The sequence below is a fragment of the Lynx canadensis genome, chromosome C2 (genome assembly GCF_007474595.2).
Source record: "Lynx canadensis isolate LIC74 chromosome C2, mLynCan4.pri.v2, whole genome shotgun sequence".
NCBI classification, from domain to species: domain Eukaryota; kingdom Metazoa; phylum Chordata; class Mammalia; order Carnivora; family Felidae; genus Lynx; species Lynx canadensis.
The window spans coordinates 37,779,283-37,804,455 of NC_044311.2; the positions used below are offsets into that span (position 1 = coordinate 37,779,283).

The 25,173-nt window shown below is 37.2% G+C and overlaps 1 protein-coding gene across 1 annotated transcript in view; it reads right to left on the reverse strand.

Moving 5' to 3' along the window:
• ATR (ATR serine/threonine kinase) overlaps positions 1–24,355 on the reverse strand; it is a 102,410-nt gene extending 78,055 nt beyond the window's left edge. The window contains exons 1-13 of the mRNA XM_030329307.1: positions 24,256–24,355; positions 14,556–14,647; positions 13,043–13,189; positions 10,440–11,317; positions 9,468–9,646; positions 8,799–8,990; positions 7,393–7,583; positions 6,932–7,084; positions 6,087–6,279; positions 5,591–5,853; positions 3,427–3,617; positions 3,243–3,343; positions 2,905–3,076 (exon numbers count right to left, since the gene is read on the reverse strand). Coding sequence (XP_030185167.1) covers positions 2,905–3,076; positions 3,243–3,343; positions 3,427–3,617; positions 5,591–5,853; positions 6,087–6,279; positions 6,932–7,084; positions 7,393–7,583; positions 8,799–8,990; positions 9,468–9,646; positions 10,440–11,317; positions 13,043–13,189; positions 14,556–14,647; positions 24,256–24,314 — 2,811 coding nt within the window. The 5' untranslated portion in view covers positions 24,315–24,355. The remainder of the gene's footprint in view (positions 1–2,904; positions 3,077–3,242; positions 3,344–3,426; positions 3,618–5,590; positions 5,854–6,086; positions 6,280–6,931; positions 7,085–7,392; positions 7,584–8,798; positions 8,991–9,467; positions 9,647–10,439; positions 11,318–13,042; positions 13,190–14,555; positions 14,648–24,255) is intronic.
• Between the last annotated feature and the right edge of the window lie 818 nt (positions 24,356–25,173).

Sequence of the window (25,173 nt, forward strand, 5' to 3'; positions counted from 1 at the left end):
TGAGTTCGAGCCCCACGTCAGACTCTGTGCTGACAGCTTGGAGCCTGGAGCCTGCTTTGGATTCTGTGTCTCCCTCTCTCTCTGCCCCTCCCCTGCTTATGCTCTCTCTCTGTCTCAGAAATAAATAAAACATTAAAAAAAAATTAAAAAAAATTTTTTTAATGTTTATTTTTGAGAGAGAGAGACAGAGAGAGACAGAGAAAGACAGAGTGTGAGTAGGGGAGTGTCAGAGAGGGAGACAGAATCCGAAGCAGGCTCCAGGCTCTGAGCTGTCAGCACAGAGCCTGACGCGGGGCTTGAACCCACAAATGGTGAGAACATGACCTGAGCTGAAGTTGGACACCCAACTGAGCCACCCAGGCGCCCCAACACACAAGGAATAAAATTTAAAGACTACTTTCTAAGTTAACATAAAGGATAGTATCAATGCCCTAAACATATTACCTGAATTAGCTTACTTGATTTTTGTAACAGCCTTCAAGAAGTAGATGATGTCACAACCTCCCTTTTACAAATGGAGTAACCAGGTTTAGTTAAGAAATTTAAGTATCTTGTTAAGGATCACACTCCTAACAGGGCAAAGCCAGTATTTTAACATATCCCTAACTTTTCAGCCATGAGTTGAATCAACCTTTTTTATTTATGTATTTTTTAGTTTTTAAATAAAATTTTCTTTATTTGCTGACAAGATGATATATAGAAAAAATCCTAGAGACTCCACCAAAAAGTTATGTGGATAAAGAAGTAATTAATAGAGGTGCCTGGGTGGCTCAGTCGGTTGGGCGTCCGACTTCGGCTCAGGTCATGCTCTCGCGGTCCGTGAGTTTGAGCACCGCGTTGGGCTCTTGGCTGACAGCTCAGAGCCTGGAGCCTGTTTCAGATTCTGTGTCTCCCTCTCTCTCTGACCTTCCCCCATTCATGCTCTCTCTCTGTCTCAAAAATGAATAAACGTTAAAAAAAAAATTAAAAGAAGTAATTAATAAATTCAGTAAAGTGGCAGGACACAAAAGCAACATACAAAAATCAGTTGCATATCTATACACTAACAAAATACCCAAAAAAGAAATGAAGAAAACAATCCCATTTTAATAACATAAAAACTAATAAAATATATAGGAATAAATTTAACCAAGAGTTGAAAGACCTATAGCATAAAAAGTGTAAGACTTTGATGAAAGAAACTGAAAACACAGTAAATGGAAAGACATCCTGTGTTCAAGGACAGGGAGAGAATATCGATAAAAGATCCATACTACCAAAGTCATCTAAATATGCTAGTGTAATCCCTATGGAGATCCAATGCGGAATTTTGGATATTCAGTGAATTCCCTATCAAAATTTTAATGGCATTTTTCACAGAAAAAGAAAAAAAAATTCTACAATATGTACTGAATTTCAAAAGGCTCTAAATAGCCAAAGCAATCCTCAGAAAGAACAAAGCAGGAAGCATCACACTTTCTAAATTTTAAACTATGCTACAAAAGCTGCAGTAACCAAAACAGTATGGTACTGTCATAAAAACGGTATATAGAAAAATGGAACATTATCAAGAACCCAGAAATAAACCCTTGCATATACTATCAACTAATATTGGACAAGGGAGCTAAGAATACTTAATGAGGATAATCTCTTCAATAAATGATGTTGGGAAAACTGGATAATCACATGAAGGAAACTGAAACTGAACTTCTAGGGTGCCTGGGTATCTCAGTTGGTGAAGCATCTAACTTCAGCTCAGGTCATGATCTCATGGTTCCTGAGTTCAAGTTCTGCATTGGGTGAGCTCCAGCCCCATATCAGGTGAGCTCAAGCACCACTTCGGGTGAAGAGAAGCCCTGCTTCAGTTAAAAACATGAGCCCCACTTTGGGTGAGCCCCACTTCTCTCTCTGCCCCTCTGTGGGATTCTCTCTCTCTGCCCTTGCTCACTTGCACCCCCCCAAAACAAAGAAAGAAGAAACTGAACCTCTATCTTATACTATTCACAAAACTTAACTCAATGATTTTTTAAAAGATTTCTTTTTTTATATACATATACATTTTAATTTTATTTAAAACAAGTTAGTTACATATAATGTAACAACGATTTCAGGAGTAGAATTTAGCAATTCATCACTTACAGAGAAACTAAAGTGCCTTCTACATAACATCAAGCCATAAAAAAGTTTATCAGTAGAATAAAGGCTAAAAAAGAAAAGCATTTTTTTTTAATTTATTTATTTGGGGGGAGGGGGGGGAGAGGGGCAGAAAATCCCAAGCAGGCCTCGAGCTGTCAATACAGAGCCTGACTCAAGGCTCAATCTCAAGACCGTGAGTTCATGACCTGAGCCGAAATCAAAAGTCAGATGCTTACCCAACTGGGCCAACTAGGCACCCCAAAAAGAAAAGCATTTCTTTTCTTTAAAGTTTTATTTATTTATTTTGAGAGAGCGTGCACATGCACATGTACACTAGCACACGTTCCACCTAGGATGGGACAGAGAGAGAATCCCAAGCCAGCTCGATGCTGTCAGCACAGAGTCCAATGTGAGGCTCAATCTCACAGAAGCGTGAGATCATGAGCTGAGCTGAAAACAAGAGTTGGACGCTTAACTGACTGAGCCACCCAGGCTCCCCCCAAAAAGCATTTAACAGATTAACAAGAGAGCATAGTAATTCAATATATTACTAAAAGATATTCCCCTCTCCCATTCATAATATACATCTTTAGAGCAAGATCATAAAATATAGAACTTGTAAGTTTTAGGTTCTCTTAAATAAACTGAATACATCCTTTAAAAATATACCCTTTAACGCAAGACAAAAAAAAAGTATAAATGGTTTTTTGTTTGTTGTTGTTGTTGTTGTTTTTTAACTCTTGCAAAGTATTGCTATTTACTGTAGTCAAGACCAGTGCTGACTCTCACCTGACAGATGGGTTTCTTATACTGGCTGAAAAAGTTCTGCAGTTTAACACTCTTAGCTGCAACCAGAGCTCTGATTTCTGTGTATGCTGCTCCAGAGACAGATGCTGACTTGGATAATAAACAATGCAATAAGTGCAAAAGTGCAAAAGGTACCAAATCTCCTTTTGCTGCCCTAAAAAATTTAAAAAAGGTTATCATCAATATCTCAAATATAAATGGAAATCCATAAAAAATTCATGTTGATATCACATTTTTTTCTATAATTTCACATCTCTCGTATTACCATTTTTAACACCTGGCAAATAAAAAAGGAAGTATACAAACACTGCCAAATATACCTTCCAATATCCCCTGTTGTAAGAATCAAGGTATCCTTCAACTCATTATTTCTTGAGATTTGAGCATGTGTATATGCTTCCTTCATTCTTAAGACAAAAAGCTAGAATAATAAAATTAATCAGTTAAATTAGTTTAGAGCCAGATTAATGAAAACACAAATGTTTAAAAATAAAAAATATCAACCTCTTTTATAAATCCATCTTCAGAGTCCAAGGATTCCAATATATGCTTGATATTTCCACTAAAAGCCACTCTAACATCCTTGTCTGGATCTTCCATTAAATTTAATAAAGTTCCAAGAACTGTTTTTACATCTGTTTCATCTTCTCTAAAATCAAGGTGCTTACAAAGATGATATAAATTATCTATGAAAGCTAAAGGGCGAGAGCATATAATACCTCATATTAACACTTCAAATATCAAAGTTTTACAGTAAAAATGTTATTAATAAATATACAAAGAATTCTAACTTGCTTATAATGTCAGTTTCAATTAGTAGAAATTGTGGAAGACTAAAATGAATGTTTACAGATTAAAATTTACTTTATACTTAATAAAAGTTATAAATAATTTAAAATTCTAGAATTAAAAATTTTTCTTTAACATTTATTCATTTTTGAGGAGAGAGGGAGAGACAGAGAGAGAGAGAGAGAGAGAGAGAGAGAGAGTGGGGGAGGCGCAGAGAGAAAGGGAGATAGAATCTGAAGCAGGGTCTATCAGCAAAGAGCCTGGTATGGGGCTTGAACTCATAAACCACGATGATAACCTGAGCTGAAGGCAGATACTCAACCCAATAAGCCACCCAGGTGCCTCACTTCTAAAAATTATTTATTTATTTTGGGGAGCATGTAAGCGGGGAAGGGGCAGGGAGAGGGGGCAGAGGATTGGAAGTGGGCTTGACAGGCTGACAGCAGCAAGCCCAATGTGGAGCTTGAGCTCACCAACCTTCAAGATCATGACCTGAGCCCAAGTCAGATGCTCAACTGACTGAGCCACCCAGGGGCCCTTAGAATTTTTTTAAGTTATAAAATGACTACTCACTTAAGACTTTGTACATCATTATATTTTACGGAGATAGACTTAAAAAGCACATTTCATTAATCTAAAGAACTGTGAACTATTAGCTTTACTGTTAATCCTGTATTATAAGATTTAGGGAGTCCTGGAAACTACCTATTATAAATTATTTTTTTTTCAACGTTTATTTATTTTTTGGGGGACAGAGAGAGACAGAGCATCAACGGGGGAGGGGCAGAGAGAGAGGGAGACACAGAATCGGAAACAGGCTCCATGCTCTGAGCCATCAGCCCAGAGCCCGACGCGGGGCTCGAACTCACGGACCGCGAGATCGTGACCTGGCTGAAGTCGGACGCTTAACCGACTGCGCCACCCAGGCGCCCCTATAAATTATTTTTAAAACTTGGGAACAAGTTGCAACTTTCTACCCAAACAAATGGATCTTCTAAGTATTTGTGTAAATCTCATGCTTCCAACAAACTTATACAACATTGCTACTGGAAAAGTGACGAAGAAGATACAATCTACAGATAGTCCTCAGTAGGGCAAAGCTTCTAATTATTTGAAGTTCCAAAGGTCCAAGGTAGTGGCAGCAGACATATTAAGAAGCTTCCCCAGTCTCCCTAAAGAGCATAGGGAATACTGAACCTCACGATATTGGACCAAACACCAGGTATGCCCAAGTCGGCAAATCACATGAATATTTAAAAATCCAAAAATTACTTCCCTTGTTAGTTCTGTGATGCGGTCTAATGCCAGACAACCCATTTATAAATAACCATTACATGACCATTGAATCTATCAAGTAAGTCTAATTTCTTAAGGCTTCAGGCTAATTCTATTAATGATTTAAAAAAGAGAGTTTAGGGGCACCTGGGTGGCTCAGTCGGTTAAGCATTTGACTTTGGCTCACGTCATGATCTCACGGTTTGTGAGTTTGAGCCCCACATCGGGCTCTCTGCTATCAGCACAGAACCCAACATGGGGCCTAAACCCATGAGAACATGACCCGAGCCAAAGTCAGACGCTCAACTGACTGAGCCACCCAGGCGCCCAGAAAAGGTTTTAAAATGTTAAATAAATCAGGGGCACCTGGGTGACTCAGTTGGTAAAGCGTCCATCTCTTGATTTCAGCTCAGGTCATGATTTCACGGTTCGTGAGTTCCAGACCCTCACATCTGGCTATGTGCTGACACTGCGGAGCCTGCTTGGGATTCTCTCCCTCTCTCTGTCCCTCCCCCACTTGTGCTCAATCTCTCTCAAAAGTAAATAAAGTTAAAAAAAAAAAAAAGATGTTAAAACATTAAATAACTCATAACAAATCACTCACCAAGTTTCACTGGACTAGGTGTTTTTTTTTTCAGTAGAAAAAGGAATGGCTTGCAAACAGAAGCTTTTAGTTGAGAAGATGAACATTCATGTTGAGAAGTGACTTTTAGGCTCTTACAGAATAGGTCAATATGTCCATGTTCAGAGAAAGGTTCTGTTAAAGAACTTGTCAAATGAAACATGCCATGAAGTGTACAGACAAGTTGACCAAGAATAGAGGCAAATTCTTTCTTGACAAAGTCGGAATCATCTTTGACTTTATCTCTGGGGAGAAAAAAGAAAATACACTAACTAAACCTTGCTTAATTTTGTGGTCTAAATAGTCTTGCTTAATTTGGGGAAAAAGTAATGGTAAGACAAAGCCTAAAAGGAAGAAAACTTAAATTTCAAAACAAAAAGCAACATTTGTTGCATACACTCAGCAATATACATATATTTGCATACAGTATGATCTTTCCAAGCAAGTTATATATTCAAATTAAAATATTAATACATACATAAGAATCTTGGGAACTCTGTTACAAGAATTCTGCTGCTGCAACAAGATAAAAAATCCATTAACACAACTAGCCCGGATTACTTCGTGGGAGCTCTGTAGGGCCCAGCTGTAAACTGCTGTTCTCCATTCAAGGAATATTCTTCTTGGAAATAAAGTTAGAAGAAACACACACTGTGACTGTGCCTGTGGTGCTGAAAAAATTAAGTCTATTAAAAACTATTTCTAAATATTAATTTTAACTTATATACATATCAATATACACATTTATATATATTTATACACATTTATATTTATACACATATATATTTATATACATCATACACATTTATATATATATATATCCATTGTCATAAACTCAAGTAACATCTCAAATATATATATTTAATTAAAAGCTCCTTTTTAAAAAATAAAGCACATACACTGAAAAACATCTACATACAATCCTACTACATGTAACCAGAGAAATGCAACTAAAAATCACACCCATCAGATAGTTAAAAAAAAAAAAAAATTCTTTTAGTTACCTCCTTACCATTTTTCTTTTTTTTGACAGCAAACATTTTAGTCTGACAAAGTGAGGATGTGAGACAACAGAAATTCTCTCCTATTTTGCTAAAAGGAATGTAAACTGGAATGGCATCTTTGGAGAACAATGTGGCAGAATACTTGGGGTGTGCAAATCCTATAATTTTTTCAATTTGTTACTTTTTAGATGTCTAATTACTTTTTGAATTGGTAAAAATGTACTTTTTAAATTAATGAAAAAAAAAAAAACAGCAATGTGTTAGAAGTCCCATATAGACATGAGTTAAACCACACACACAGAATTTTGTGACCACTTACAGCAGCTATCAGAAATCCTCTGGCTTAATACTAGAAGATTAGTGGCAAATGTAGTCAACTTTAAAGAGCCATCATCAGAATGGGAATGAATCCATGGAAGTGAGAGCATTCCACATAAATCTTCCAGTATATGATCTTCAAATGAAGTTTTTACTACAGAAACACACAACAGGTGATTATAATTTTTCCTTAATCATATTTAACTGTGTCTTGTTGCTCAATAAAAATAGATGTTCTAAACATCAAGTGGAATTACAGCATTCAATAAACAAAGGTTCTTAACATAGAGATGATGTTCTGAGGTCTGTAACCCAAAGAAATTAAACGTGACTTTACAAAGATACGCATCCATGCATTTTCTCAGCATTCTTCAGAAATTCTCAAATAAAAAAAGTTAATAGTTATATTCTACACTGATGACCTTTAAAGGTTGTTTTGTTCTACTGTGTATTTATACTCACCGTGAATATAAATTAGAGCATCATATATTTTCACCACTTTATCAATAACTGCCTCCAGGTCAGGTTTCTGAACAGATTCTAACAAACTCCTACAGCTCTTAAGCACTTTTGTGTAAAAATCCAAAGACATCCAAGTTACCACTACTGAAGGTTTCTTCTTACATTTCTGTTGACAGTCCTCGAAATTATGGCTGCAGTTAATACATTTTAAGAAACAGAATTACAATAAATTTATTATAGTCCAACCTAATATTGCAGTTAAGTCAAAAGAAATTGTGAGTATAAAACTAACACAATTTTAAACCAATTCAAAGTAAATATGCACGTCAATTAATATGCCATTATTATTTTAAGCTTAGTCTCTTTACATCAGTCCTAGGATTTGGTAATTAAAATAATCTACAATATTTAAATGCAGTATCCCAGGCCTAAAAAATGACAGAAGATATCCCTGCATAATTATTAACTGGCTTGGTAAACCCTTAATTATAGAAGAGTAGACTGCAGTCTAATTAGCTATTCCTTCAAGTTGTTTCAAATTCTAAATGTAATACAATCTGAGGTAATATAGTTTCTCTAAAATCTCTTTCATAACTTTTTATTGGCTAATTAAGAGTCAGAAAATACAGAATAAATGACCATGTAAAAAGTTAACAAAGAGTTTTAGTCTATAACTTGGCAGTAAAAATAAGACTACATCTTCAGAGATGATTCACACTTGCTTTTTCTGATAGAATAAATAACCATCTTAAAAGTACTAAACTGAAAATATACTTCCAAGGAGTTCTAAATCCCTACTCTTATTATCAAAAGGAAACGTTCTTTTGGCTAAATGTTTGACTAAAAGAACAATGAGTTTTGAGTTATATAAAAATGTGCCCTGCTAGTTTCTAATTATATGTGCGCAGGAAAGTTCAGACAGAGTCTTGTTAGAGGAAGTAATTAAGAGGAACTGGAACACCAGGTTACCCTCGAGCTGGACCCAGAACATCAGAGGCTCCTCACCCCTTCTTCTCCTGTCCTTAGAATATATACTCTACCTACTGGTCTCATAGTGGGAGCTGTTCCAAAGAAAGAGCCTGGAGAAAGTAACGTGTTGTTGAGACCATGTGGACTGAACACATGACTTAGTCTCAATTTCTCTAAACCTCAATCTCCAATTTGTAAAGTAGGCATAACAGCATTTACCTTACAGAACTGTTGTAAAGATTAAATAATATATGTATAGTACTTAATACAGTACCTAGCATTTAGCAGGTGCTCAATAAAAAACAAATTACCTTTCCATTTCACTAAAAAAATGTATGTTCTCAGGTCACAAAAATTGAGTGAATAATGAGGTCTCCTAAAACAATACATCCAAATTTATTACAGAAAACCCACCCAGAAAATACAAGTTGTTTTACCAGTCCATGTTTTGATGAGAACAATGAACAGTACACAGAGCAGTCAGTTGTAGGATAACCGTGATTCCTTCTAAAGTCTCGGTAACAGGATTCTTTAGACCACCACACTCAAGGGAAATCTGAAGGGATTCAGCTTTCTGTTTCAGTGTACTCCATAATATGCTCTTTTTGTTCATATCCACATGTTTAATTCTGTAATTTATTATAACCACAGTGTAAAGATATTCATTGGTTCAAATGTGAAAAATATTTAAAACAAAACATAACATGTAACGCCAACTACTGAAATTTATAGTACAATGTATTTAAAACAACTTTCAGGGCTAACTGCAATATGGGAATTCTTTGATCACATTATACAAAAAGTTTATTTGTTAATGTATTTTAAACTGCTGACAGATATGCAATCTCAGAGATTTTTCAGATACTAAAAAGTTAAATTAGACAGGCAAGTAATAACTTAAAAAATCTTTTAAGTAACCTTATGTAGCCATGTTATCTTTCATACTCGAATGGGCTGCAAGTATTAAAATATTTTAAGCATTCCTTTGACTACCTTTAGAAAGAACAATGGTATGTATTTAAGTCAAAGCACTTAACTAAAGATGATTTTTAAAAGTGAATAAAGTTTTATTAAATCACTAAATACAAACTGAATGAAGGTCATACTCCTCAGTCTGTTTTGGTGGTCTTTTGGAAGAGTTTAGAGATGAGCTGAGTCGACGTCTTTTGGATGATATTACATCACTATTACTGCTGAGGTTTTCCTGTTGAATTTGGCACTGAACTTCCTCAATGATTTCCATACTTTCCATTTTTAAGGCGGCATAAAGTGGGCCCAACAAATACTGAGAAAGTAAAAATAATTTCAAAAACTATCTCTTAGAAAATGTTATTAACAGACTGCAAAAATTTATTAGGTTGTAAGTTTTTTAATAAGGTAAACTATTTTCAGAGTCTCATCAGGTAAAACAAAGACCTAAGTTAATCTATATAATTTCACAACCTATAAATAGACATATATGTGGTTCTGTACCTACAATTATGGTTGTACAGTCTTAAAAGTCTTAACATAAATTCTCTCATCTGTTTTTCCTTCCATCAAAATACTACAAAGAAAAATTCTATAAGGAAATTACTAAACTCTTTCATACTACAAATCCAGCAAGACTTTTAGATAAAGTATTTACTCAAGTTACTGCACATTTTATTGTACTGCCTGTCTCTCACAGTCCAAATAAGAAAAAAAGGCATAATTTGGCATGATTAGTACTATGTAATCATAGGTTTCCTACAAGTGATTGATTATAACATGTCAAAGATAAAATCTAGGTGAGTGCTCAAAGTTTTTGTAATTAAGTTGATAACTGGCCCCCTTTTAATAATGCACTAAACATGCTTACACTTCACTAAGCCTACTTTAAAACCTGCTACCCTATTGGCAGTTCATTACCAACTTAGTGAACAAATCTTTCTCAAATCAAAGTAAAAATTCAGAATAAGGAGCCAAAGTGGATTGTGAAAATCATTCCATTCTGAATATACATTATTAAAGACAATCTATTTTCTAATACATCTGACATATATGCTTAAGTTATAAACAAAATACATACTTATTAAGAAACCTTAAAAATGACTTACCTCTGCATCTACCTGAAATCCAAGCACATCCACAAGAACTTTACAAATGTTTCTCACATAAACCTTCCTGACTTGTAGAGCAGATTCATACCCAGCTGGCACATATTTAAGGAAATACTGCAGTAAGTGGCACAAAGCTGCTTTTAGCAAATCAGACTTAAGCCGCATAAGCACACCATCTTCAAACATGACACAGAGTTTTTCCAGCAGCATATTTAAATAGACAGGTTCAATATTTCTATAAGCTTCTGCTTCAAAGGGAAATAGTGTTTTTATCAGCTTTGATAATGGCTCTTCACAGAGTTTCAACTGGTCAGCATCCATTTCTACAAGATGTTTTAATAATTCCAAAAATGACCGGAAAAAAGTGCTGGCTGGTTGTGCTGGTAATCCTCCAAGCTCAAAGAGTTCAGTTAAAAGGCTAATTGCTAAGGATTTAATTTTTGGACTACCATACTCTAGCAGCATACAACCTATCTGCCAAAGTAAGAGTTCTTGCCTTCTAAAAAACACAATTGCAATAATACGAATAAGAACTGTTAATAAGGTGACTTCAATAAATTCTAAATTTTGCATGTTCATGAATTGCAAAGGAGCTGGTTGTAAATATCCCACACGTTCATCTAATTGACTCAAAAATCGGCTAACTACCACTGGCCATTCCACAAAGTGTCCCACTGCATTTCTTTTATGGAGGCAAATCACATCTTCAAAAAGATGCAGTAATTCCTTTGTTAGTACTCCAAAAATTGCAGGACTCTTGCTCTTAAAAAGAAATAATAATGAGCAGATAACTTCACAGATTTTCTTGTGTAACGTATGACAGGATGGAGTTGCTGCAATCCGCAGAAGTCTTGTTATGATCCAATTACTGAATTCTTTGAAATAAAAAATATTAAATAAGTCCATCAGAAATGTTAATTAATTTGTTAAATGCTTGATGATTCATTAAAAAAAATTTTTTAATGCTTATTTATTTTGGAGACACAGAGACAGAGAAATAGAGAGAGAGAGCGAGAGCGAGAGCAGGGGAGGAGCAGAGAGGAGACACAGAATTTGAAGCAAGCTCCAGGTCTGAGCTGTCAGCACAGTGCCCAAAGGGAGCTTGAACCCACAATCCGTGAGATCATGACCTGATCGGAAGTCAGACGCTTACTGACTGAGTCATCCAGGTGCCCCTGATGATTCATTTTTAAAGTATAAACTTCACTAACAAAATAGTCTAAAACATTCCTTACACAATGGAAATACTGAACAGTAATTTAGAATACCAATTTTCGAGTCTAAGTCCTAGCTTTTCACTTACTGGTTGTGTGAACTTTTCATCTCTCTGAACCTCTAACTTCATCTATAAGAAGGGAGTTCTAAGGGTTACCATGAGAACGAAGTAAGATGATATATGTGAAATTCTCAGCATAGTGCTTGAAGTTCAACAAATGGTTACTATTATCACTCCTTCAACAAATATTTGAGTGCCAACTCTGTCCCAGGTGCACAAAAACAAATCAGTCACAGTCCTCCTGATTCCTGTAATACAGTTTCTAAAACTTTTTGATCACAACTAAGATACATTTTATATCATCACCCAGTTTACATATGCATATTTATTTTATTTAAATATATGAAACAAAAGTTTCATGAAACAGTATTTATGACATGCAATGTATTATGATATTTTCTAATTACATTTTATCTTCATAACCTATTAATGGGTTGTGACCTGTTATTTAAAAAAGTGTAGTAAAGAATATAGACAGGGATGTCTGGATGGCTCAGTCAGTTAAGTGCTGACCTCGGCTCAGGTCATGATATCCGAGTACTTGAGTTCAAGCTCTGTGTCGGGCTCTGTGCTGACAGCTCAGAGCTTAGAGCCGGCTTCGGATTCTGTGTCTCCCTCTCTCTCTGCCCCTCCCCACTTGCGTGCACACTCTTTCTCTCTTTCTCTCTCTCTCTCTCTCTCAGAAATAAAAACATTAAAAAAAGTTAAAAAACATTTTTAATACTCTATGCATTGTACAGAAAAAAAGATGATAGCTTTACATCTTTTTATAAGGAGGCCAATAAAAGGGCAAAAGTAGTAGGAACAATAAGGATAAAGCCTGGAAAAAAGCTTCAACATCTAGGAGTTGTTCTTCAAGGGCTAGATAGGAAATATTTTAGGCTTGAGGGCTTTATGGCTTCCATGTCAACTACTCAATGCTGCCTTTCTAGTAGTTACATACAGTAAGTAAATATTAAGTAAAAAACATGGCTTTTGCAATAAAACTTTGTTTACAAACACAGGCAGGAGGCCTGTGGGCCACGGTTTGCTAATGCCTGATCTAGAAGAAAGAGATTATCAAAAACAGAAAAACGAAAACTGCTTAAGTGCCCAATGGCAAATAAACAAATTTGGTTATTTCTGTTCCATCCTGGGTATCTAGTTTAAAACTAAAGAAAACAATAAGGATGCACAAAACAAAATTAACAATTGCCATTTTGCTCCTTCACGTTTATAGCAAATTTGACCAAAATATGTATAAAATGTATGTTATAATTTAGAAGAGCAGAAGAGGGTAAATTTCATAAAACCAGTTGCAAATGAATGGACAAATAGAACTCACCAATACTGTCTTTGACCTCATTTTGCCCTTGGCTTCCATTCACATTTACAAACATAAGTGGGGAGGACTTCATTATATGCTGGATGAAATCAAGCAACATCACAGAGGTTGGCTGGGAGTCAGTTTTCTTTACAAGTTCTAGAGCAACTAAAATAATAAAAAATTCATCTTAAAGAGGCATGACAAATGAAATGACAGTTCTTTTGTTAAAAAACTAGACTTTGGTGACCAGAATTGTGTCTAATACATTGCTCAGGATAAACTGATGGGGCTAAACTCCATGGTCCTATCTTTCTAATTTTAAATGTTTAAAAACCAGGCACATTCATCTATTATACATCCATTCACCAAATATATATTACAGGCCTACAATATGCCTGGCACTGTACCAAAATCTGAGGGGGAAAAAAACTTTACCTGAACAGGTGAGGGAATCAGATAAATAAGCTGATAGTTATAATATAGTATGTTAACTGCACTAATCCACCGTGCAGGAAGTGAGTGTCTGGGAAGATGCTGTGAAGGAATAGATTCCTAGATGATGAAAAGTTGGTCAGAGAGGTGAAGGGCAAGTGGTCTAAAGAGAGGGAAGGGAGTACTACATGAAAATACATTATGCAAGTAGTTAGTAGCCCTTTGTTGTTTTTCAGCAACTCATAATTTTATTGATTGAAAAAAGAAAGGCTAAATGACTATTAAGTCATTAAATCTGTGCCAAATTTGAAATTAAATTTATAAACCATTAGCCAAATGCTACTTTATATTACCCCTTCTGTGTAATTTTAACAGATGTGACCAATGGGACACCACGTCGCCAGGTTGGTAATATTTGTTTTCTACACTGCCACAAACAGGAAATAGTTATTTCAACAACTCACTGGAACCTCTTACCTCCCACAAAGTCACTAACTTGTAAAGAATATTTAAATGGCATTTGTTTCTCAACCACTAGTGAAAGACCTAGCTAAAATAGGGTGCACATGATTAGAAATGGCCAACTATTTTTTATCTATTATAATATCATATATCAAAGAACTCCATAGCAAGTAGCAGAAAATGTAGGAAAAGCAGGAAAATAGAATTACTTTAAGCGACTGAACCACCCAGGTGCCTAAAAAATAGAATTACTTTAAATGCTTAAGTCACATTATGTACTAAGTTAATATTGTAGGGGGGCCTGGGTGGCTCAGCTGATTAAACATCTGAGTCATGATTTTGGCTCGAGTCATGATTTTGGCTCAAGTCATGATTCCAGGATCATAGGACTGAGCCCCATGTTGGGTTCTGCACCAGGTGTAGGCTGCTTAAGATTCTCCCTCTCCCTCCCCGTGTATACATAGTGCATGTAGTCTCAAAAAAAAAAGTTAATGTTGTAAGTAACTTGTTTGAAGATAGTAACTATCATAGATACTAACTCTACATTTAAAACTACATGGACAAAAATGCTAGCATAATGTATATATGAAAAAGAAAACAATTTATAAAACTTCTATAAGAAATAACTGTTTCTTACCAACGTTTACATCTGTAAGTATTCGGTCAATGAACTGACACAGAATTTGTCTTGGCTTCTGTACAACTGTATTATATTCCTCTGGACTGGCACTAAAACACAAATAAAGAGTTTTTAACCCTTAAAGAGACAATTTCATTCGTAAAAAACTCTCTAAAGTTGAATTTATCAAATGTGTTTAGTTTTAATGTTGACATTCATTGTATCCTTCTGTTTAAAAATGAAAGAAAAATCTAAATACATGTTACTGATTTAAAAGGGAAAAAACATGCTATATGACACCACAGGTATCCAATATGCAAAATCTAGACCTGCCCTGCCCAATACAATAGCCATTATTGATGTAGCTATTGAACACTTGAAATCTGGTTAGTCCAAATTGATACGTGCTTTAAGTAAAAAATATACATCAGATTTTGAATATTTGGTACCAGAAAATATATATCCATTAATAACATTATATTAATTATATGTAGAAATGACAATATCTAGATATACTGAGGTAAAAAATATTATTAAAAATTAATTTCACCTATTTCTTTTTACTTTATGTAATGTCACTACTGGAAAATTTTAAATTCTACATGTGGCTTGCATTTTATTTCTATTGAGCAGTGTTGACCTAGTCTTGGCTACAGAACAGCGTCTTCAACAAATAAATTCCAAAGGCAAAAAAAAGGGGGGAGGAAAAACCTATAATCAAGACTTAAGAGCTCTATCAATCAATGATAATCTATGATCCTGCAATGGATTCTGATTAAACAAAACAAAACCCCCCAAAAAAACAAAAATAAAAACTATTAACAAACTGTATATGACAAACTGGGAAAATTTAAACACAGACTAGATATCTGATGTTATTAAGAAATTACTTTGGGGGTGTCTGGGTGACTAAGTCAGTTGAGCATCTGACTCTCGGTTTCAGCTCAGATCGTGATCCCAGGGTCGCACTGGGCATGAAGCCTGCTTGAGATTCTCTCCCAATGTCTCTCTCTCTCTCTCTCTCTCTCTCTCTCTCTCCCCCCCTTCTCTCTCCCCCCCATGCCTCTCCCCCACTCAAGTGCACACTCTCTCTCTCTCTAAAATACAAAAAATAAAAAGTCTAAAAAATTTATTTTTTTATTAAAAAAATTTTTTTTAACATTTATTTCTTTTTTGAGACAGAGAGAGACAAGAGTGTGAGCAGGGGAGGGGCAGAGAGAGGGAGTCACAGAACCCAAAGAGGCTCCAGGCTCTAAGCTGTCAGCACAGAGCCCAACATGGATTCAGACTCACGAAACCCAAGATCATGACCTGAGCCAAAGTCAGATGCTTAACTGACAGAGCCACCCAGGCGCCCCCAAATTTTTTTAATTTAAAAGAATACATATTTTTAGGTGAAATAATGGTACTGTGATATATTTTAAAAGTCTTTAGGCTTTACAGATAAATGCTGATATTTATGGAAGAAATGATGTCTAGAATTTGCTTCAAAGTTGGAGCACCTGGTTGGCTCAGTTGGTAGAGCATGTGACTCTTGATTTCGGGGTTATGAGTTCAAGCCCCACATTTGGTGTAGAGATTACTTAAAAGTAAAATCTTAAAAAAAAAAAAAAAAAAAAGGAACTACCTGGAATTTGCTTCAAAGTAGTATGAGTTGAGAGAAAGAAGGGCGTGAATTGATAGTTGTTGGGTAAAATGGGCAAATGACATACTATTTTTCTTCTTTTGTATGCTTGAAATTTTCCACAATGAAAATTCAATAAAATATTAGGGAAAATTACATACATGAGTATTAGGACCAATCAAGAAATATAAATATTAGGAGGAGATACAATAATTAAGCGGAGCAATAGTATCCTAGAATCAATGAATTAAACTTGAATTCCATGATTTGGTACAAACCAGCACAAAACAGCATGTAAGAATATAGTACAAAGTCTGTATTCTACCACATAGGATGAGGAATTCTAATCATTCATATAATCAACAAACATTTACTGAGCACCTATAATGTGCCACAGTACACACCAGAAACAATCTCTGGGAGAGGTGACAGGTTAGTGGAGGAGACTGATAAGTCAACCTAGGCCTCTATCCAGGGTGGACTGTGAGGCCATTCACCAAAAGAGCTAACACATGAAGAAGCACAGGTCCGGGGAGAAAAAACAAAACCAGTTTTAGAAACACTGAATTTAAGGTCTCAAGAGAACAACTAAATGGGATGTACAAAAGATTGTTAGAATTAAAGTTCTGGTCCTTAAGGGGCACCTGGCTGGTTCAGTCAGTAGAGAACGTGAGGTTTGGTCTCAGGGTCATGAATTCAAGTCCCAAGTTGGGCACAGAGTTTACTAGGGGGGGAAAAAATTAAAGCTCTAGTCCTCAAGAAATATCTAGCCTAGATATATAGATTAAATTATCATTATATAATAACATCTACTAAACAAGGCTAAACATATTATCTGCATTATTACATATTTCACAAGCAATAAGTTTGGGACATTAAACTCTAATTTGCATATGAGGAGCCTGACATTCATGGAGATTATATAATCTACCACCACTACAGCTAGTAGTAGTGGAAGCCCTGAAAATTAGTGCAGAGTAAGAAGTAATAAGAAAGCCAAAGAAAGAACTTTAAGTTAAAGGAGCCATGAAGAAGAAAGGGAAAGAACCAGAGAAATAAAAAGAAAAATGTTATGAGGTATATTCTAGAAACAAAGTTAGAATTTCAAGGAGGGAGCTGTCAACAGTATCAAATTAAATTAGTTTGTTAAAATGTCCTTTGAATTATTTTTTATTATGGTCAAATATACTTAACATTTATTTTAACCATTTTAAGTGTACAGTTCCATGGCATTAAGTATGTTCTCATTATTCTACGCTATCACCACCATCTCCAGAATTTTTATCTTCCCAAATTGAAACTACTAAGTTACCAAAATCACCAGTATTTACACATAATAACCTTAGGTATATAGACTCAAAGACCAAGTAGTTTTATTTTTACATGAAAGTGAAAAAAACTTGGTACCGTTTATCTTATTATTTAAACCAGCCTTGGCCAATGGAAACAATGCAAGTCACATGTGCACTTCAAAATTTTCTAGTAGCCACATTAAGAATAGAAAGCCACGTGGGTGGCTCAGTAGGTTAAGTGTCCAACTCTTGATCTCAGCTCAGGTCTTGTGATCTTAGGGTCGTGAGTTCCTGCCCCACATTAGGCCTTGCACTGGGCATGAAGCCTCCTTAACAAAAAAAAAAAAGGGAGGGTACCTGGGTGGCTCAGTCGGTTGAGCATCGGCTCAGGTCATGATCTCATGGTTTGTGAGTTCAAGCCCCACATTAGGCTGTGTGCTGACAGCTCAGAGCCTGAAGCCTGCTTCAGATTCTGTGTCTCCTTTCTCTGCCCCTTCCCTGCTCATGCTCTTTCTCTCCCAAAAATAAATAAACGTTAAAAAATTTAAAAAAGAGAGAAACAAACAATAGTTTTCTTCATAATATATCCAAAATATTATTTGAACTGTAACTGATATTAAAATTAAAAAAAATTTTTTATATATATAGAGACAGCGTGCAAGCAGGGGAAAGGGGCAGAGGGAGAGAGGGAGGGGAGAGAGAGGGACGGGGGAGGGGGGGAGAGCGGGGGGGGGAGAGAGCGAGTGAGAGAGAATGAGAATCTCAAGCTGACTCCTTGCTCAGCATGGAGACCAACATGGGGCTCCAATCCACAACCTGAGCTGAAATCAAGAGTTAGATGCTCAACCAAATGAACTGCTCAGGTGCCCTGAAATTACTAAAGTGATTGTTTTACCTTTTTTTTTTTGTACTAAGTCTTTGAAATTCTTCTCAACCTAGACCAGCTGTAGTGGCTACCATATTATATGACATCACAGATTTAAATATAACAAAAATTTATAAAGTCTGAAATTACAAGGTAACATGAATTGTTTTAGACAAAATCAAATGAGTTTATCTTTATAAACTAAGTGTAATTTAGCAAGTATCATTTAGAAATGTGAATGAGGAGGTGTGTCAGGAGAGGAATCAGGACCCTAGGTGGTGGTTGAGTTTTCTACAAAGTTTAATTTTGTATAAAGATCATTCCTATTATTTGTGTCATTTTTGGTCAGTTTTTTAAAAAGGTGAATTGAGGGGCGCCTGGGTGGCTCAGTCGGTTGAGCGTCCGACTTCAGCCAGGTCACGATCTCACGGTCCATGAGTTCGAGCCCCGCGTCAGGCTCTGGGCTGATGGCTCGGAGCCTGGAGCCTGTTTCCGATTCTGTGTCTCCCTCTCTCTCTGCCCCTCCCCCGTTCATGCTCTGTCTCTGTCTGTCCCAAAAATAAATAAAAACGTTGAAGAAAAAAAAAAAATTAAAAAAAAAAAGGTGAATTGATTATCATTCATTAGATGTACTATTAGAATAATGACTCATGGGAGAGTGAGCACTTATTATACAACCTCTACCTTGGAATGGAGCTAAGAGGGTATACCTTTTTCAAAAAAGTAGGGGCACCTGAGTGGCTCAGTCAGTTGAGCATCTGACTCTTAACCTGAGGGTCATGATCTCATGGTTTTGTGAGTTTGAGCCCTGCATCAGGCTCTGTGGCCACCATGTGCGGAGACTGCTTGGAATTCTCCCTATCTCTCTGCCCCTCTCTCCCACTCGCTCTCTCAAAATAAATAAACTTAAAAAAAGTAAACAGGTAATTTTAACACAGCATGGTTGTATTAATAGAGCCAAGATAGAACACAAGAGGGTCACTTGGCTCTGAGCAGAGCCTATCAGTCAAAGCTCCCTGAAGGAAGTGATACAAACCTAAGTCCCTAAGGGGCTAGGCAGGTAAAATAAGGGAAAGGAGGAGTATTCCAAGCAAAAGAAACAGCACGAGCAAATGCTCAGTAGTAAGAATGAACACAGGATGCTCTAAAAGCTATTAAGAGGTTCTATATGGCTAAAGAAGAGGGAGACAGTAAATAGATGAAGCTGAAGAGCAACTATAAGGTCAAAGTTCAAAGAACAAACTAAAGAGGTTGGATTTTGTACTGAAGGCAATGAGACATCAAAAGGTTCTAAGTAGGAGTGAAGAGTCAACATGTTTTGGAATTTTTTTGAGAGAGAGAGAATGCATGTGCGTGCACACACAAGCAGGGAGAGAAAGGAGGGAAAGGGGGGAGAAGGAGGGAGGGAGAGAAGGAGAGAGAAAATCTTAAACAGGCTCCACACTCAGCAGATCATGCTGACTTGGGGCTGGACCCCATGACTCTGGGATCATGACCTGAGTCAAAATCAAAAGCTGGGCATTTACCGATTGAGCCATCCAGGTGCCCCGTGTTTTTAAAACTTGAATTTAATTACATTATTTCCCTGTTTAAAGCATTCCAATGGCTTCCCATTGCCCTTAAAATATAACTCTTATTCTGACCTGTAAGGTACTAAAGGATCTGGCCCCTGGCTACTCCTCCACCCTTAACTCTCACACCAGTCCCCTCTTTGCTTCCTGTGTTTCATCCTTCTTCCTATTCTTTTGCTCATTCCCACTTAGAGACCCTTATACTTCCCATTCTATTTCAGATACTGGCTTATCATTCAAATCTCCTCTTAGTGGCTAATGTTGCTGCTCCCCAGACTTTCATCTCCCTCCCACTGCCCATTTAATATTTTAATGGCAACTATCACTGCCTGAAAATATCTTGTGATTATAAAGTAATTTTAAGCAGGAAGGTCAGAGAAGGCCTCTCCAAAATGACATCTGAACAGAACCAGTCTGTTCAGAGAGAAGAAACAGCAAAGTGCAAAAGACTGAAGGCTGGAATGACCTTGGTGCGTCAGGAAAAACAAGGCCAATGATATTGGAGCAGAGTAAGGGAAGGCTATGTGGCCACGAGGTCAGAGGCAGGCAGAGGCCAGAAAATGCAGAACCTTAGAAGCCTTGGGAGGAAGTTTGGATTTTATTCTAAGTGTGCTAGATAACTAATGGAAGGTTTTAAACAGAGAAGTAATGCTGTATAATATACAATATAATTTATGGTTGTTTACATCACTTTGGTTGCTGAGTAAGAAATCCATTATAAGTGGGTAAAATGGAAATGAAGAAATTAGCTGAGAAATTACAATAGCCTAGATAAGAAATTATAAGAATAGCAGTGGAAATGGCGAGAAATATATTTTACTTTATTTTTAAGTTTATTTATTTATTTTGGGATAGGCAACTAGCAGGGCAGGGGCGGGGGGGGGGGTGGGGAGGAGGAAGGGAGGGAGAGAGAGAATCCCATGCAAATCAGCACTGTTAGCGCAGAGCCCAATGCGAGGCTTGAACTGACGAACTGTTAGATCATGACCTGAGCCAAAATCAAGAGTTGGGACACTTAACTGACTGAGCCACCTAAGCGCTCCAAAAAGTAGATTTTAAAGATAGGGTTGGCAGGATGTGCTGATAGATTATTAAGGGATAAGGGAAAGAATCAAGAATAACTCCTAGGCTTTTGGTCAGTACATTTACAATAACATAGGGAAGGAACAAGTTTAAGGAAAATAAGTCAAGAGTTCTGCTTTGGATATGCAAATTTTCATACTGGATATAGATGTTCAACAGTATGCAATCTAATAATATTTCTGGGCTAGAGATATAAATCTGGGAGTTATCAGAATATAGATGGTATTTAAAGCTATGGAACTAGATGAAGTTATTTAGGGAAGAGTAAAGATGAAAAAAGGACCAAAGATGTAGCAAAAGGACATGGGGAGTCAAGAATGATTCCTACATTCCTGGTTTGGAAAAAATGAGTGAATATGGTATGATTTACCTTGATATCCCTACCTCAGTGAATGAGAGGGGGGGGAAAGTAGTTGATATGTGTAGAACTTGTATTGATTATGTTGAGTCTTAACTGCTCATAGCACACCCAGCTAAAACTGCCAGTATATAGTTGTTTAAATAGCTCTATAGGTGATAGATATGATTTGGAGAAACACATTTGGAATCATCAAATAGCAGATGGATAGTTGAAAGCAGGAGTGGATGAGATCACCCTGAAAGACTATGTAGAGAAAAGAGTGCTAATAAGAAAAAACAGTGAAGCAAAATTTATCCCTGAGATAGAAAAGCCCACATATTAAAACAGTGACACCTCACTTTTTTCAGAAATAGAACTGCCAGTCAATTAATGAAAAAAAAAGGGGGGGGGGGGAGAAAAGGCCTTTTTGGTTGGAATCTGAAACTCAGCTCTGAAACTGTTTTTTTTCATTGTTTCAGATTTTTAATACTGCCTTAAAAAGGCCTGTTACTCTTTAACTATCTCCGTATACTTTGAAATATAAAATAATTGTAATTGGAACAGTTATTATAAATCTAAGTAGATAATTCCTAAGGCAGTATTTGTTTAGTCAGAACATATTTTCATTTCAAATATATAATTAAAACTTCTCACAAAGTCAGAACACAACTCATAGTTTGAACAGAAAACTTCAGTGTTTAAATCTCAACATTCAGTAAATTAAACAATATATACATTAGGTTGCTTTGGAATACAAATCACTCATTTAAGTAAATGGGATATAACTTCTAACTTGTGTTAAAAGTGAAGAAATCCTTCTTTATGTGAAGACTTGACCAAAATCAATTAATCCTATTATGGTACAAATCAAACTCTACCGACACAACACATTAGAGATCTGGATACAGATATAACTACAGTTGGAAACTAGATGCTCCTTAGCTTGGGGGTAGTGAAAGAAAAAGGCATACTTGGATCAGGCCCCCATTTTTATTACTTTATTAATAACAATGCTTACTTTATTTAATGAAGAACTGTTATCTTTTTGATTTTGCTTCTTCAATTTTTGTGACTCAGTTTTTCTTTTTTTTTTTTTTTTTAATGTTTTTATCTTATTTTTGAGACAGAGAGAGCACAAGCAGTGGAGGGGCAGAGAGAGAGGGAGACACAGAATCTGAAGCAGGCTCCAGGTCTGAGTTGTCAGCACAGAGCCCGAGGTGGGGCTCAAATCCATGAACCGTGAGATCATGACCCGAGCCAAAGTTGGACATTTAACCGACTGAGCCACCAGGTGCCCCTCTGTGACTCAGTTTCTCACTGAATAGTGATAATATTTAGTCCATTCTATATCAGGGAGATTCGGTGAGACTGAGTAAGCATGAATGAAGCAGTTGCAATGAGAAGATCATGAAAATTAAAAACTATTGTTATACAATTCTCTATCAGTCAGTTTTTCTATTCTTTCACTTAGAATGGCTACAATTGAATGAAATGAAAGGTAACTTAAGCTCTGTTGATGTAAGAGGCTATAAATAAAACCAAGATACTGTTACTTTTATTAACAATCTCTTAAAGGAAGAAAAAAGAGGGAAGAAAAGTATTAACCAGTTAATTCTACATTAAAACAAGGTGGAGAAAAAATCCTGAACTTCACATTGAGCCTAAACATGAAATCTGTACATCAATTTCTTAAAACGAGCACTTGTATTCATGCTACTTTATAAAATGTTAACACAGAATATGCTTGCAACATTCATGCAAAGTGAAATAACACACACAAAACCAGGATAATTCAGTTAAGACATGTGTGGTTCCTTCATTTATCCTCTTATGTGATTGAGGAAAACTAAATATCCTTGTATGGCCAACAAGTAGAGATGAACACAACTGAACCACAGAAAAGAATTAAATATCCTATGGGCTTTGTATCAGTTTTGACTTCGTGTTCTAAGTTTTCAAACAGCCTAAAAAATTCCAGCTGATAGTTCAAGTGCAGTAGTGGTACAAGCCCACAAGCAGTGGGTTACAATTTAAAAAAAAAAAAAAAAAAAAAAAAAAAAAGGCAAACAAAACAACCCTGCCTTCTTTCAGGCCTGGTTGCGGGAAGGTTGCCAGTGTGCTGAAGGGGGACGGCAGCCATCAACATCCTACCCTTCTTTTCAGGTAGGACACTGGTTTACCTGATTTTACTCTTCTGTTTACAGAAACAGGCTTTTGCAGATAAAATAAAAATTTAATATATTAAATTATTTCCAAACTTTGGAAACATTCTGTACACGTTTATATTTTGTGGACGTTGTGGCAAGGTCCCTGGGTTTTCTGACTAAAATAACAGATTGGGGGCTGACTGATCAAATATAGGAGTCCCATCTTCAGAACGCCCTGTGGTTTCACTTTGAAGAAAGAAACCAACTGCCTTTTCTAGCAATTGGCCTTCTTTGCACAAAAAGAGAACTGATGATTTTTCTTCTAAAAGAAGCAATTTGGGTCAAAACGTAAAGCTAAAAACCCAATTCCTCCACGAGCGATCACAAAAAATAGAAATTGGGGAAAGTTCGTGGGTCAAGTCCCTCATCTATGGACATAGGTTTCTGGGAAGCAAGTAAGTAGAAAGTGGCCAAAAAGTGGTCAGAAGGGACCGTTCCTTCCAGCTGCAGAGGGCAACCCCGGGTTGGGAACAAGCTCCGGGGCGCCGCTCTAGAGCGGTCAGCGAGCGCCTCTCCTCCCCTGGACCGGCTTTCTGAAGGTCTGCGGCGACGACCCGCATATCTTTAACCGCCTAAGGGAGAAGCGCTCAAATCAGTCGCGGAACACATCTACAAGGGCCGGGGTTGACGGGTTCGGGGCAGGCACGCGCGCCGCAGGAGAGGGAGAACACGTGAGATTCCGGCCAGGCCCATCGGAGGAGGACGCGGGACCCAGAGCGGCCGAGCCTGACCCTACCTTCCCAACTCCCGCAGCGCGGGGATCATAGACGCCAGCTCCAGGCCGTGGTCGCCCATGTTGAGGATGCGCCGCACTCCTCAACGACGCCGACACGGGCTCCCGGCGTCTCCACAGCTACCTCTGGTGGGAAGGCGCGGTATCCGACGGTGGCTCGCCGGACCCAAAACTCCTCCCGGAAGCCACTGCTGGTGGAGCTCGCCAGGCGCCTCTCTTTCTGCGTAGGACCCGGGGGAGGCCCGGAAGCCGAAAGGGGGTGGGGCAAGCAGGCTGAGCGCGCTCAGGTTTGGTTTCCTACCGTGTGTCCGACGTAGGGAGGAAAGCGGGGCGGGCGAGATTCGTGGCGAGTTTTAGTTTTCAGCCGCCCTCTTTTGCTACTCCTAGCCTGGGAGGCTCACCGAGGCAAGACCCCTGGTTCTAGAGAAGATATAGGCATGACGGGCACCAGCCTTGCCTCCCTCGCATCACAAACGTGAGAATTGATCTCCCCGTGGTTGAAAGCCCTCAGGTTCCTACCACTCTCCAGGCATCCTTTCTGATGAAAGATAAGAGACTCCTCCCTGTCCTGTTTCAGCAGGTGTTTTTCCGCTTGAAGTCACTCAAGCTTCCTTGAGGGTATTACCTACCTTTAATATTTAAAAAGGGGGTTGAACGTTTTTGCAGGTGTCTTCATCAAATCACCAGCAGTACTGTGTATAATTTATGTCACCGTTATGGGCGTCAATTATCCATGATTTAATTTTTAAAGTAAATCAGTGGATTTGGGCTGTAGACTTTTTTTAGTCCGGCCCAATTTGTTTATTTGAAAAATGGCCATTAGAAGAGACTCAACATGTCAAAATTATGTATTTAATCAGGCAAAGCTATGCAGTGTGTTTACATTTGATCCATGGTACAAGAGGATAATTGTTGGTACAG